Source organism: Mercenaria mercenaria, chromosome 3 (assembly GCF_021730395.1).
Source record: "Mercenaria mercenaria strain notata chromosome 3, MADL_Memer_1, whole genome shotgun sequence".
In the NCBI taxonomy this organism is placed as follows: domain Eukaryota; kingdom Metazoa; phylum Mollusca; class Bivalvia; order Venerida; family Veneridae; genus Mercenaria; species Mercenaria mercenaria.
Window position 1 is genome coordinate 47174232 of NC_069363.1, and position 16173 is coordinate 47190404.

Here is a 16173-nt window from a genome sequence, read left to right on the forward strand (position 1 = left end):
TTGTGTATGCGATAGAGGCTGTATTTTTCAACTGATCTTCATGAAATTTGGTCAGAATGATTACCTTGATAAAATCTAGGCCGAGTTCGAAAATGGGTCATCTGGGGTCAAAAACTAGGTCAATAGGTCAAATCAAAGAAAAACCTTGCGTATGCGATAGAGGTTGTATTTTTCAATTAATCTTCATGAATTTTGGTCAGAATGATAACCTTGATGAAATCTAGGCCGAGTTTGAAAATGAGTCATCTGGGGTCAAACACTAGGTCACTAGGTCAAATCAAAGAAAAACCTTGTGTATGCGATAGAGGCTATATTTTTCAAATGATCTTCATGAAATTCAGTCAGAATGATTGCCTTGATAAAATCTTGATCAAGTTTGAATATGGGTCATCTTGGTTGAAAAATTAGGTCACAAGGTCAAATCAAAGAAAAACCTTGTGTATGCAATAGAGGCTGTATTTTCCAATTGATCTTTATGAAATTTGGTCAGAATTATTGCCTTGATAAAATCTAGGTTGAGTTTGGTTATTGGTCATCTGTGGTCAAGAACTAGGTCACTAGGTCAAATCAAAGAAAAACCTTGTGTATGCAATAGAGGCTGTATTTTTCAATTGATCTTCATGAAATTTGGTCAAAATGATTGCCTTGATGAAATCTAGGTCAGGTTTGAATATGGGTCATCTGGGGTCAAAAACTAGGTCACTAGGTCAAATCAAAGGAAAATCTTGTGTATGTGATAGAGGCTGTATTTTTCAATTGATCTTCATGAAATTTGGTCAGAATGATTGCCTTGATAAAATCTAGGTCAAGTTAGAATATGGGTCGTCTTGGATTAAAAACTAGGTCACTAGGTCAAATAAAAAAATACTTGTGTTTGCTCCAATTTTAATGATACTTAGTCAGAATATTTTTTCCATGCCATCACTAGGTCTATGTTTACACTGTTATGGTGTATTATGGTGTGTTTCTCAGGTGAGCGACCTAGGGCCATCTTGGCCCTCTTGTTCAATTACAAGTGTATACTTTGAATTTACCTTCAGGAACGGATGTGTGACATTGACGAACTCATTTACAGCAGTAAAATGTCAATGTTCGAAGGAGATCGAGAGAAGGCTAGAAAATTAGCCATTGAAGCTACAGGTCGCATTGATAAAGAAAAGGAAAATTTGCTTACAGATTCGGAATCAGCATCATGGGACGAAAAGTTAACCGACTGGTATTGGGACTGTTATTCTATTCTCAATTTGGTAAAGTTCTTATTTCTTACGTTATATGTAAAAGTATATACCTTATCTTCGTTTTAAGCCCTGGTGCATGTGAAGGAAATTTACAATCTCATAATTTTAAACATGTCAGTGTATGTGGTTTCATTTCTAAACTGAAAACTTAATAAAGCTGCCAATCGATTCAGTGTTGCATTGTAGATGCAAAAGTAACGGTTCCAAACGTTGTTGTACTACATTGTACATTGATGTGTACGAATTGCATACAATTACGGGCTGACAGGGCAATCCATCAGTTCAACATTAACAATCAGCTCAACTTTTATATGTACATTCGAACTTGGGTAAATTATGTTATTTGCTAGTTTGTGTAAGTAGTTCATACTCATAGAATTTGTTTATGTTTTGCAGTCAAATAGCCTTATAATTAAGTAAAGCTGAATTGTAGTCATTAGACAGATGTAGCTGTGCTATTTGTTAAAATGAAATTATTGAAATAACTTTTGATGATCACCAATATCCTTATTATTTTTCAGTAATATATATGTTTAGTTCAGATTGATCTGAAACGTCTTTTTGTAATAACTAAAAGATAAGGAGGAGGGACGATATTTACATATGTATCCGTTTTCTGTTCTTTGTTCGTTTTACTTTTTGCGTGATTACCGTTTAAGTCGCACTTTTTTTCATTTTTAGCTTAGTGAAACCCAAGTAGCCACAAGGTGCTATTACACAGGTAAAATATGTTTCTTGAGCAGTTTCACAGCTCCTCTTCGTCCAGTTGATAACATTGCATTCGTTGTCTGCGTAGGTCAACATTTTCATCAAATGTCGCCCCATTAGGAAATCAATCACATTTTCCAGGAGGCATCCTGTCATGGGGTTTACTATTCTAATGGTCAACATAACTGAGACTGAAAAATCTTTGAAGTACACATACTGGTTTACCATCCAGCAGCTTTGCAGAGAAAAGACTTTCATTTAGAAAGAGTTTTTCTGGGTTAATATATTGCGATAGGTGGTTCTACGTATGCTAATGCATTTGAAAACGCACAGAAAGCAACGTAAAAAGCCTTTTTCGCTGTTTTAAACAAAATTCAAAACGTAATATCAATCCGTTGAGGCGGGCCGGAATAATACTTAAAAGCAAGTTATGTCAAACTTGATTTCAAACCAGAGTGTAAAGAAGACTTTTCCGCTGTTAATAGTAAACCTTTCTAAATTCAGAATCATTTCTTTTTTTCAGCGATGGTTTTTGATCCTGAGTGGGATTACGATGAACACTTGCATTTGTCAGATATGCTTTGGGGAAAGTTAGTTTATTTAAGATGGACGAGCACACCCAGTGAAATATGTCAGGTATTATGATAATTGGACCTATATCAATACTTTGTATAATGAGAATAATTATGTCTACACTTTTCTCACCGAACAACTTTAAAGGTCAAACACTATATTATCGATATTAGAAGACTCGGTTGTCATCTACTTATTAACATTTTTTCAGGCGAAGCGAGTGTATAATCACTCCAGGAGAACTACGTTCCAACGTAAGTCAAGTCTCATCGATAACATGTGACATATCTCAACGACAATGTTACGGTGTCGCTCCGTATGACATTGTTGATTCATTTATTATGTGCAATAAAGCATTGATTCTACGTTTTCATATCTGAAAAGATTAGTTTAATGTGTGGAAGTAATATTCGCTATTTGCAGAATTTCGGAAGATAAAACGAACTAGCTACAAATAAACTTGTGTAAGCTACAGGCCGCAACGATAACGGACAATATGTGACAACGTCTCACATACGGTGTTGCAAAGTCTCATCATTATAATTACCATTTGAACTTGTAGAAAATTCATATGTACATTTTATTTACGCCTGAGCAAGGTACAACAATTTAATCAGTATGGCAAATGTTTTGAGCCGCGCCATGACAAAACCAACATAGTGCGTTTGCGACCAGCATGGATTCAGACCATCCGCGCAGTCTGATCAGGATCGATGCTGTTCGCTGCCAAAGCCTATTGCAATTAGAGAAACCGTTAGCGAACAACATGGATCCTGACCAAGACTGCGCGGATGCGCAGGCTGGTCTGGATCCATTCTGGTCGCAAGCCCACTATGTTGGTTTTCTCATGGTGCGACTCAGTTATCGTTCTCATTTTACACATTATAGTCTTACGCAGGCTGGTGTGAAACTATTTGAAATAGATGCATACAATTACATACAATTTCAGCATGAAAATTAAAACGTAAAGTTAATGCTCTACAATAGAAACAAGAATCTTCCGGTGTTCGCTATAGATATACTTCTACTTAATTTAAATATTATGGAATGGTGTAAGCACTGTCGGTGACTCCTACACAATAGTGGTGTTCAGCTAAAACACTACTCATACATTCAGTTTTAAAAAGTATATACATGTTATGCATTTCAATATTTACGTTTTATGTTAAAAGTGGGTAGAGAACATGTAAGGTTTTAATACTTGGAAGAACATTACAATTTTATAATTTTATACATTACTGCATTTCTTTCTTCCTCGTCCTTTTTAACACGCGCATTTCCTGAAAATTTCATTATTTCGCATTGTTTTCATCTCCCAATTTATCTATTAAATTCACGAAACTTATGTTTTACTACGAAACGCCATATTTACGCAGTTTATTGCATTACCTTTTTAATTTTCTTTTTCAAACTAAATTCATAAAAGTCGTGCTTTTACTCGAATCTCTTTTACTTTGTCATTTTACTGTATCGCCCCTTTCCTTTCTTTGAATTGAAAGTCATGCAAATATAAGCATTTATTTTAATCTCAGACAAATTTGCATTTTACTGCGTTCCTTTCTCAAAAAACAAAATAAACATGCTTTTCAACAATCTCATTAAATCATTATTTATTTCTTCCCTCCAATATATGTTCGCGTCACTCAAGTATGTATTCGTGATCATTTCGCTATTTTACTAGGTCTGTTTAATACCTTTGCTTTTTTAAATTCACAATGAGAACTTTTGATTTTACTAAAATCCCGTATAGTTTTACATTCAGAAATTAGCTATTTTGTAACAAATGTTTTCGTCATCATGTGCAGACGTATCACTCATTTTGTCCGCACATAAAAATTATTACTACGTGCGAATGTATTAGGAACCTGAGATGTCATAACTCGTAACCGCCCAAGGCGCAGGTGCCCTCAGGACGGATATTTTTAACCGATTCGGAAACACATGACTGAATTTTTTTTTTGTGTGCATATCATATACAAATAACCGTTTTATTCTGACAGATTATTTTTGCATATCGTATTTTTCAAATGATAGAAGAAAAAAAAGCAAATATAAAGACTTTATTTGCAGCACTCTTTCTTATAGGAGAGTATGTACGCACAGCGCGGGAAATTTACGTTCATAAGCTGAAGTGACGTCATGACGTTTCAGTGAAGCACAATAACAAAGTTCCACTTCAGTTTTATCGTTTCTAGCGTAACGGTATGTTCTTTCCGTAAAACAACATTTTTTGGACCGAGAAATATACTTCATGTAAAAGGGACGGAGAGAAGCTCTCAAGGTACCCGATATTTCTTAGTTCACATAAACAATACCATATATAAACATGCATAAAGCGTTAGTTGTCATTAACAGAACGAGAGCCATCTTGCACGGGGGTGCCAGATGAGTTTTGCCGGCATTGGTAATATCAACGGAACCGCCAGTCCGGTGTGCAACAAATATTTTTCCATATTGACGTTCCAGTTTCATATCAGGTGCGTGTCGTCAATGGTGACGTCACTTTCATAGATTCATGAACGTCGTCACGATTTTAAGTTCTTTAACCACGACAGTTTCAGTTCAACTCGGGCTAAAGAACAAGATATATATCATTGATTTAATGAATAATACACGTGTAGTAATTATAAAAAAAATATTAGATTTGCATCGAGAAATATGCATTCATTCTTTCTAAAGTCACGCAGTATTTCTGCTGTAGAAGCGTGCATATTTCTCGATACAAATCTAATACAAATGTACCCTACAATTACATGCTCACTATATATTGCTTCGTTGCGTATGTGCTTCAAAAAGATCTATTTGCAGACTTCTCTTTTCTCAAATAACAGACGACTGTTTTTAAAATCTAAATGTTTTAATCAATTTAAGCGATTACTTTTAAAATCTGAATACATGTTCATGCAAAGACACAAGAAATTATAATTAAAGTAATTATTATAAATTATATGAAAATTATATAAGCCGCGTGATATTGAGCGATACCGTAACCAGACATCGTTGAGATATGTCACATGATATCGTTGAGACATGACTTACGTTGGAACGTAGTTCTCCCAGAGTGATAATAGCAAACCTGACTACACGAGCGCGATAAAGTTTATGACCGCCACACCACCTCTGGAAATTGAAGTATTAGTAGCTAGAACTGGAACTCGAACCCGCATTAGCCCGGTAGTAACACCTCACAATATATTCGACAACAGTACCGATAACCATACCGTCATAACACAAAATATCACATTGCAGTACGATATATCTATATGTAGTAAATAAAAGTGATATGGGGCTTAATAATTCATCTGCATGATGAACAGCTTACAGTTGGTTAAAGGTACATGTATTAAGATGCCATTGTATTCAATGTATTATGGTATGTAATCCAGATTGGCAATATTTAGAATACTTAAAACTATATATGTAAAGAAAACACATTTACTCACATATGAAATTTCAAAATAGGAATACTTTACACCCACCAAGCCAAATTCTAGATATAGTTTATCCATCACCCAGACCCTTAGTATTGAAAATCAGAGAATCGACACCATAAACGGTTCAAATTTAATGTGTCTGTTTTATCTTTTACCTGCGCATAACTTGATTTGATCTCTCACCGACCGGCGTCCCTCATCCGTCCGTAGTGTGGCATCCTTCCATTAACCACTTTTTTAAACGACATCTCCTCTGAACGTATTTGATGGAAGTTGAAATTATATTATGGAGACTTCTTGGATGGTTTTCTACTAGAAGTTTCAAAACATAAATCTGGTTGCCATGACAACGGAAAAAGAAATGAAAACACTACATGTCTTCCTGTCAGAAACCATTGTCCAGATTTCAAAATAATTTCACAGTGACCAAAATTATTCAAATTTTTCAAGTTTGTCAAAAGAATATAGCAGCCAGGGGGTGTTGTTATTTTCCTGGAAATTTAAAAAATATTCTCGGCAGAAACTGCTTGTCCGATTTCGAAATAATCTCATACCAGTTTTCCTTGAGTGAGCTTCAACCATTTAAGATTGTTTAAATTATTTAAATCAGCCAAACAAGAAAGCCGCCATTGTGTATGTGTTCTTTTTGTTTAATTACAAATATTTTTTTGTTGTATGTTTCACTTTCTTATAGTTAATTTTGTACATCCATGTTCATTGTTGTTAATTTTGTTCTGTATCTCTTTAGAACAAGAATCTGTAAATCAAATGTCGTTAAAAACGGAGAACATAAATGTATACATCTACATCATATGTTTTACATTCTCACATTCCAATCGAAATTATGGGTATTAAGACAACATCATTCGGGATGTTTTTTGATCGCTGAATCAAACTTACTTCCTGTTCAAATAGAACAGTTTCAACAAGAACCTGACGGTATTAATGTAAATCAGAGATAAAAAATGCAAATTATTAAGTCTGATCGTAAGTAAAAAAGAAACGTTAAACAGAACACAAAAAAAATATTTAAAATGTGTAACATATAACATGAGTATGAACATTTGACAACAGTAATGTTAAATGTTGAACAAGAATATCATGTATGCAATTCAGCAACGCTTTGTCTGCCATACCTGGTCTTCGTCGAACATACTCATTATCCTTATTTTATTTATTAGTGTTTGTAAAGAGCAGATTTATTTTTGTACATTTGTACAACAAACTGATAAAAACAATGTTTAAAAGATTAAAATCAAATTCAAAACAGAAGAAAAAATAAAGAAATAGTGTTCTTGTTGTGGACTGAACCCATGACTGGAAACTATATTAAATAACATATTCGGAGTCTTACCAATAAGGGTGCCTATAAGTGGATTCTAGTGGAGACTGTGTTTGGATTTCACTCTAACCTGGATTCGAACTGTCACCCAAGGGGTTAGAAATCAGAGTTTCAACACTATTTCACAGAGCATCACCATTGAAATATGTCACTGAGGTCGATCAGAAGGAACACATTTGAATGGCAGTATGAACCGATAAATTTCTATTGTATATTGACCTTGCTTAGATTTCTGAACAGGTAAACAAAGAATCGAGGAAACCATTAAAAAAACATTCGCAATTTTGTGGGGTTTCTATACTTGAGAAATAATCATTCTGCAGGTACGATACGAAAATCATAAATATAATTTTTTTCAGGATGTTGAACCTTTATTGAAAGAAATAGACGGCTTAGCGCATCTAGCCGAGGAAAGAAAACAGTGGTCTGTGTCCCTTGCAATAGATAGTGATATTGAAACAGTTTACTACTTCTTAAACAAGTTAAAGCGATTTCGAATGATACCACTTGACACCATCAAACAACCGGAAAGGACGTACGCTTTCAGGCGTATGGGAAGATGTTACCTTAACATGGTGTGTATGAAAGAATAGGATATTTTCTATGAAGAATATAATATTATTGCATAACATGGATTTTGACTTATATTTTATAGGAATCGAGGCATGGACCAGTTGCGCGCTGAAGAGATAAACCAGTTATTACTAGGTTTTAAATGACATTGAATATCAGAAGACTTATATTAAATAGAGAATGTTTATTAGTTTTGTTACCCAATAATAGTAATTTATCATCGCAAGAGAAATTGAAAGTATAATTCCTCCCCCGTTGCGCACCTCGCATAGGTAAGCTGAAAAATCTTAAATTTCATGAAAGTAATGACTATATGCAAACAACAAACAAATGTGCAAATTAAATTGAAAAATCACTATTCCATCATATATATAAGTATTTACCTATTACTTTACCCAATTAAAAAAGATTTTAATAGTTATTGAAGTTCTCCAAACCTGCAAATGTTCAACTGACTTCAATTTGATTTTTTCGCTTTAAGTTTTACAAAATCTGAATCGAGTAATTAAGATTGTTTGGGTCAAAAGTGATTCAAAAGCTTCTACGGTTTAATTTTTAATTCTAATCCAACTATTTATATGTGGGCCGAGATATTAGGTTACATATGGGTGATTCTACCCCATGACGAAATTATTTCAGAATCAGCACAGAACGTCAAATCATTTTGACCTTCTATTACTGAAAGGATACCCTATAGATCTTTAAAATTTGCTGCTTAGTTGAAAGTTTTGCACATGAATCGTGTGTTCATAGAAGCATATCCAAATCTTTCCTGCCTGTACATCCTGTTTAATTCTGCATTTTCCATGCGCCTAACATTATTACAACTACGCCGTTTGTCTTTTTTAAAGACTTTTCTAGTTCCTCATTGTTTTAAACTTTACGTCATGATAAGTATATCTTTAATAATATAGATTAAATAAGAATTTATTTTTTGCCAGGGTCTGCATCATGATGCAAGGAAAACATGTATAACAAGTAAGTTCGATATCTATATTTTGAAATATTTGAATGATAGGCTTGGATAAATCTGATTTGAAGTGTTTGATATTGTAGTTTAACTTTACTTCAATACCAATACATTGTGAAGTTTAAAACCTGATAGTTTAGCGCAAAGTTCCGAGAGTAAAACCACATAAAGGGAACTGAAATATGTTTTTATATCAGTGTTTCCTAATTTTTGAGAATGTTTTTTTACTGTTTTCTTTTACTGAATTCCGATTTATGAGCATTTTATTAAACGAACGATTTTTTTGTTACAGTTCTCCAAGATATGTGTGAATATGATGATACAGAGGCTTTTGAAATTTGGGCACAATCGCTCTATGAGACTGGAGATTTTGAGTTAGCACTGGACAAAAGTGCACTTGCCCTGAAGTATTGTCAGGTATTGCTTTTATCTATAGCCTTTGTACTTAATGTTTTATAACTTCAACATACATTTAGTATCTTCTAGATAGAATCATATGCCTATGATATCATTCTGAGTTCAATAATTCAGCAGAAGAACTATTTTCGAAACAAACACGATCTTCTACGATAAAGTTTTATTCTGAATAAAAGAGTGTTCTTGTATTTGATTTACGTATGAATAATATAACAGAATGCTGTTACTGAGGGAAAGCTGCGAACATTTCAAATAGAAATCAAGAAAAAAATAGAAGAGAAAAGGATGCCTCAAACAAATAAACCTGATGAAGATTGGTTACAAGGTACACATGCTAAATCGACGGTAAGTTATTAAATTTATTATGAAATCTATTTCAAAAGAAATAGACATGAACTGAAAAACACACATTAAACTCAGTTTTATATATGCATCAAATGTCGAATGAACTAATAAAATAGTACGAAGGGTATTCAAGAAATACGTGGTAATGTCTTCTTTATGAATTGCAAGTTTATATTTGAACACTGATAAATCTTTAAGCAATAAACAAACATAATAATGTCGTTAAACTGAAATGCACATCAATTTTCAGTTATAATTGATACAAAAATTAAAAACTGAGGTCACTTCAAATCTATCACAGAGAAAATAAACGCGAATGAAATACCGTTATTCTTCCAGACTGGCTAGCATTCAGACGTACGGTATATATAGAAAACATTTTAGAAATATTTCCAGATGATAATGTGAAAATAATGACGAAAGGTCTAAATTCGAATTATCATATAATTTGAAATCTTAAAGTCAGCTTGTTAGATTAAAATGTGAAGGTGTTATTCTTTAAAATTTAATGTTTCTGCACTGCAGTTCAAAGACACTGTGTTTCTTTCATACTCGTAAGCTCAGTGCAAATACGTTCTAACAGTCGTATCAACAGAGTTTTTAAATATTCAGATCACGAATTCTGATGATTAATTAACGTATCATTTTACACTTTACAGTCTACCTCAGGCGTACCGAAAATACCAGAAAAACAAAAAAAGAAACATAGAAGGCGTAAGTAGCTTCTGTAAAATCATCTGACATGGACGGCATTCAATAAGCACGAATATCGTTTGATAGTCTAACAGGAGAAAAGCAACGTTGCATACTACTTTTAAAAGTAAATGTTAGTTTCAGTACAAAATAAATCAAACGTAAGAATAATGTTTCGAATAGTAATATTGAAAAAGGTATGAACTTCCATTCTTGAGAAATGTTTTAATGTGGACTGATATTGTTATCTATTTTCTTTTGTCTAGATTTTCACCTTGATCATTTTTGAGAACCGTAAGATGTAATGTACTCGGTGGTATTTATTTTATAGCTAAAGCGAGAGACTATTCAGAACAAACTCAATCTTTTAGAGGAGCTGTTCCTTTAGAAAAGGAGACTAAAATCTATGGTCACGATAGAACTCGCCCTAAACCCATTGAATCTTTAAGCGAAAGACCAAGAACCTCAAGTGAATGTAGTATAACAACAAACACGACCGAATGCAGTGTCTCGGAATCAGAGTCGGATAATGACACCTATACTTACATTGATGAAGCTTCATCGACTAGTGAATGTGAGAATGATGGGATCGTCGACTCAGAATTGTCATTCTATGAACAGAGCCTTCAAAACAGAACAAACACGTCACCTACTGAAAAACTTTTAAAAGGAGGCGTACATCTCGGTCCGTCTTACTTAAAGCAGTTCGATGACAAACATCCTGATGTTTTAGACAGGAAACAGTTTTACAACGATCTTCTTCCAAAAGCTGATCTAGAGAGAAAGGTTTTATCAAATCCAAAAAAGTACGTTAAGTGTGTCATACAATTTGAAACATCACATGAGGCGTATTGTAAGCCTGTCGATTCAAACAAGCATATTAATTTGATTGAAATCTCCGGGCGCTCAAAGATTGGATGTAAAGTGTTTAACGAGGACGAGGTTGTTGTGGAAATACTTGATACTCATGAGAAGGAAGAAAAAAGGTATGGAAAAGTAATTGGTGTTTGGAATAGAAAACGGCACAAAGATACCAAACATCCTGTGCTTCTTTGCACATTAGACGACATGGAAAGTCATCTTGTAAGGCCTATGTGTAAGACTGTACCCAAAATTCATATTCTCACAAAGGACATTGCAAAACAATTTAAAACTAAAAGAGAAAGAGCATACAAGCTCGAGGTGTATGAATATGATGCGGGGAAAGGATGTTTCTGCAATCCGCAAACAAAAGAAATAAATCCAGCAGATCAGGGTTCATATATACTGGTAGTGGCCTACATACACTGGGGTACACGTCATATTTATCCAAGGGGAGCAGTTATAGATATTCTGCCTAAAGTAAACAGTGTGTTAACAGGGCTTAAAATCCTTAACCTCCAGTACGAGATTCCTGGTCTGTACAGCAGGACTACGACTGAATCGGTAAGAAGTTTGATACGAAGTTGTGGAGAAGGTTTGGAATTGCAAATGCTTCAAGGTAGAACAAATCTAACCGAAATGAACATTTTCACTGTTAATCAAGCAGATGTCGTCGATTTGAATTACGCATTTAGTATCGAAGATGTTGAAGACGGTTACAAAGTTGGCTTACATGTATCAGATGTGTCCGCGTTTGTAAAAAAAGGATCACCATTGGACGAAGAAGCCTCCCAACGAGCAACTACATTTGATGCTTTGTTTGGAAAGAAAAGATATATGTTGCCAGAACCTTTAAGTGAAGATATATGCAGCCTCCTACCTAACAAAGAAAGACTCACTATATCGGTATTTTTACTCATTTCAAGCAATGGCAAACAAATGCAGATGGAGGGCAGAAATTATGAAGTTGTGCTGTCATACATAAAATCAAAAAGGCATCTAACATATGAAGAAGCTGAAAAATTGTTAACTTCTCAGGAAAAGGATGATGGTGTAAGGGGAGACATTTATAAACTATTCCAAGTTTCTTGCAAAATGAAACAGTGCAGATCAGAATATGCAAGTGACGCATCTGATTTTGAGTATTTTGACGAACTGGAGTTCACAGAGTCTCAGACTGAATCAGTGAAAACACAGAGCATGGTTGAAGAGATTTTAATAGCGGCCAACAGGAAAATAACACAACATTTACTAGGAAACTACAGGAATTGTGTACCGCTACAGTACATTCCACCACCAAGTGATGAGGCAATTGAAGACTTTCATAGAAAAGCAGACGTGTATAAAGATATAATTCTTAAATTACAAAATAAACGGATTGGCACAACTGTTCCAAGTTTTAATAAATGCGTTGGCCAAAAGACGAACCGATATGTCAGTCTGTCAACAAACGTGTGGAAATCAATACTGGGGGCACCTAAAAAAGCAGCAAAATATATCCAAGAAGACGATCTTCATCCGATGCAGCTCACAACATTCATACAATGGCTTGCTATTAAAAATGAAGCTGAATACATATCTTCTGGTACATTAAAATCAACTGGATTTTACAAAAAAGCAGACACAAGATTTACATCACCAACACGATCATTTATAGATGTCATTGTGCAAAGACTCATACATGCAAAAGCTCATAACAGAACATGTCCTTATCAGATGGAGGATATTGAACGCATCTGTATTCACGCAAATTCAATGAGAATGAGAGAACGGAATTACAGAAAAGCTGGCTATCTATTGAAATTAGCCACAGAACTCCGAGACAGTCCAGTGATGATTTATGCATTTGTGAACAAGGTCTCTGACAGTGGTGTTACCCTATGTTCCTCGCTCCTTAAAAATGCTTCCAAGCAAGAAATGGATTTGGCATTTAATCTGTTAGATGTAGCTGTAAAACCAAAGGTGCTTGAAGACCAAATTACACATTGGAATAAAGTGAAGACAGTGTGGAAGAAGAGGTTGTATGATTTCCATATTCGCACAAATATGCCAGATGATCGAGGCTACGAGCTGGAGTTAAATACTCACAAAAACGTTGTCTTTGTTCCGTTACAAGAATGGGCAAAAATTTTGAAATGCAGTGTTGAGGAACGTGTTGAAGACTTGTCTCGAGCTATTAAAAATGCTCATGTGTCTTTTCATAATGAAGGACTGGATGATGTCAGCACAGAATGTTTGAACTCGTTGGACTTAAAGCCAAATACAACATTTTCCATGACATTTTCGCGTGGTCAGCCGGTTGAAGTGCAGGTGTCAGCAGAGCCTGATAGAGGTTTGCTTTCGCCAAAGCTTACGCTTTACAGAATGACGAACAACGTAAAGTTTTGTCTTCAGCACCTGGCCGATCCCGTGCGTCATCTGTTTAGATATGCAATACGGACATCATGTGATGAGTACAAGAACGTGCATGATTATTTAGACAGATGGTTACCAATTATGTTAATGGAATCCTCAACTGGAGCAGTTCGGAATGAAGAAAACTTCTGCATCAACAATGTACCTGTAAGTTTCAGTGGAAGGAAAGGAAAGTTTGCACTTGGTTTGCCAGAATGTGAAGTGAGAAACATTGAATTTTCTGGAACACTATCCGATGATGAGGATGAGGAGGAGAACTCGGCCGGAATGCCGTGTTATGATTGGTTGTGTTTAAAGACAACTGTACCAAATACAAGCTATACATCAGTGGCAAGGACTCAATCGCTGGATTCAGTATGGGTTGGTCATGCTGAAATTTCAAAAGTCAGCCGAAAAAAAGATGCACAACCAAGTGGAAAGCTAAAAGTGTCATTTTTACTTCATAAAGAAACAACCAATTTGCCACCATCCCTGTATCAGTCGGATGCAAGTATAAAATGTAGCGTTGAGGTTTTGAGAAAATTGGAGGTTGATAGGTAATGATTATAATTATTTCTTACTAGCACTTCAACAGTAAACGAATTTTGTGCTTTTAAGAGCATTTAGTGTCAGTTTCAACATCTCTATTCTTTAAGTTGTTACTACGAATACTGCACCAAAAAGGACACTATGAATGTCTTTAAAATAGACATTACTTTAAATAGTTTAAATAAATTCGCTTTTAGGATATCCAAGCTGTTTAAAATTAATACGGCAAAGTATTAATGAATTGATCAAAGTACGGTCAGTTCGTGGGCTTCGAAAGCAGCGAAAAAAAGCATTTTGATATGAATTAATTATACAGTATTATAATGAACTGAAGTTCTCATCTAATTTGCATATAAGTGTGACGATTTTTAATCCTTCGTTTGTTATTATTCATACTTTATTACTTTAAGATACTTGCACACTGTTACTTTAGATTAGAGCTGGTTTGAAATTTTTATCAGCATATACAGGTACAATTTAACTACAAATTCCTGAAACAAATTTTCTCATTATTATATTGTAGACGAACGGAAAGTTTCATTAAGATGCTTCCAGAGATAAAGGAAACTTTGGCCGCAAAAATAGCACTGAATAAACCTATGCCACCTTTGGGTGAGTAGATGATTTTTCTTACTCTACTCAGGCTTCTTTGTTACTACTTTACCTACGCGATTTATTTCTGGTACAATTTATATTGAATTTTCTAAATCGCTAAAAGTATTGGTTCTTTTATTACTTATTCCAGTTTGTCTAAAACGAAGAGAAACATTGTGTTGACTTGTTGAGATAGATGTACTGAATTATATTTGTCTATTATACAGACAAAAGCCGTAAACATATTGGCAGATTGATTGAAAGAGACCTGTATTATGATGCCTCTAACGAGGATCTACGAAAAAAAGCACTGCCAAAAAACAACATTAAGCAACAAGAAGCTATTGACAAAGCTTTAGAGTCAACTTTCTCTCTGATACAAGGACCACCTGGTATATTTTATTATGTTACTTACTAGATAAGATTTGACTTTTATTTAATTTTATTCTCAAAACGGTTTTCTTTTAATAAAGCTTAGTTTGTTTTGATATTATACAAAGTTTATCAGGGGCAACAGAAATGTCTGTGATTCTTTAAATCATGTACATTCTTTTTTGTAGTTAAATAAATTGTCATAATCAATCATGATTTTTCGTGCCTAGTGCTACAGAATGTATAATTTGCATTGGATTGAAATAATGGTATGGTATTGAATCCTCTAAGCCTAACATAAAGTGTTAGAGTTGGCTCCTTTTTCCAAGATAATTGGGGGTAGGATCTTAATTTTCAACTCAAATAACATTTTTTGCAGTAAATGATCCTTTCAAATTTTCAGCAGTTTTTGAAATTGGATGCACTTAACTGCATACACTATCTAACTAATTGAATGTTTTTGCGCGTATTTCTTCTTTCTTTTGTTGTTAATGTTAACCATTATGTATTATATTTTGATACTTAATCTATCAGTATAATTGGTGGTTCGATGTTTTTGTAGGGAAAACAAGGCACAAGTATTAGTACACATAATAGTAACGTCAAAAACAATTAGTGAAAATACAGCACTGACTAAGGAATATCATTTTTCAGGAACGGGTAAAACAAATACCGGGATTAAACTGATTTATCTGTTTGACAAAATCAATGATGTCTTACATAAAGAAGGAAAGCAAAGGAAGCAAGTTTTATTCTGCGGACCATCGAACAAGTCCGTAGATTTAGTTGCCGGTTTGTATACTACTTACAACTAGCAAATCATCGTGGATATTGATATTCGTTGACAGATATATATGACAAATGTTATATGTATCATTGCTCACTTGGAGAAAGGCAGTATTGAAATCAGAAGTACAAATCCGAAATGCTTAATACAATTACGTATGTAACAAATACTTACTGATATGTGAACTGTCCTGCCAACACATCAGTCTGTTAAGCAAGCCCCCTTTTTTTTTTATTAAAGTCACACACACACACACATACACACGCACGCACGCACGCACGCACGCACGCACGCACAAATATACATGTATATATAAATGTAAA

General features: G+C 34.4%; 1 protein-coding gene across 1 annotated transcript in view; it reads left to right on the forward strand.

The window, feature by feature from the left end:
* Positions 1 to 16173, forward strand: part of LOC123524794 (helicase with zinc finger domain 2-like) — a 45458-nt gene that overhangs the window by 10687 nt on the left and 18598 nt on the right. Inside the window, exons 7-18 of the mRNA XM_053538373.1 lie at positions 1041 to 1247; positions 1920 to 1959; positions 2470 to 2582; positions 7655 to 7870; positions 8810 to 8846; positions 9131 to 9255; positions 9472 to 9600; positions 10260 to 10314; positions 10625 to 14105; positions 14621 to 14709; positions 14919 to 15083; positions 15718 to 15855. Coding sequence (XP_053394348.1) covers positions 1041 to 1247; positions 1920 to 1959; positions 2470 to 2582; positions 7655 to 7870; positions 8810 to 8846; positions 9131 to 9255; positions 9472 to 9600; positions 10260 to 10314; positions 10625 to 14105; positions 14621 to 14709; positions 14919 to 15083; positions 15718 to 15855 — 4795 coding nt within the window. The remainder of the gene's footprint in view (positions 1 to 1040; positions 1248 to 1919; positions 1960 to 2469; positions 2583 to 7654; positions 7871 to 8809; positions 8847 to 9130; positions 9256 to 9471; positions 9601 to 10259; positions 10315 to 10624; positions 14106 to 14620; positions 14710 to 14918; positions 15084 to 15717; positions 15856 to 16173) is intronic.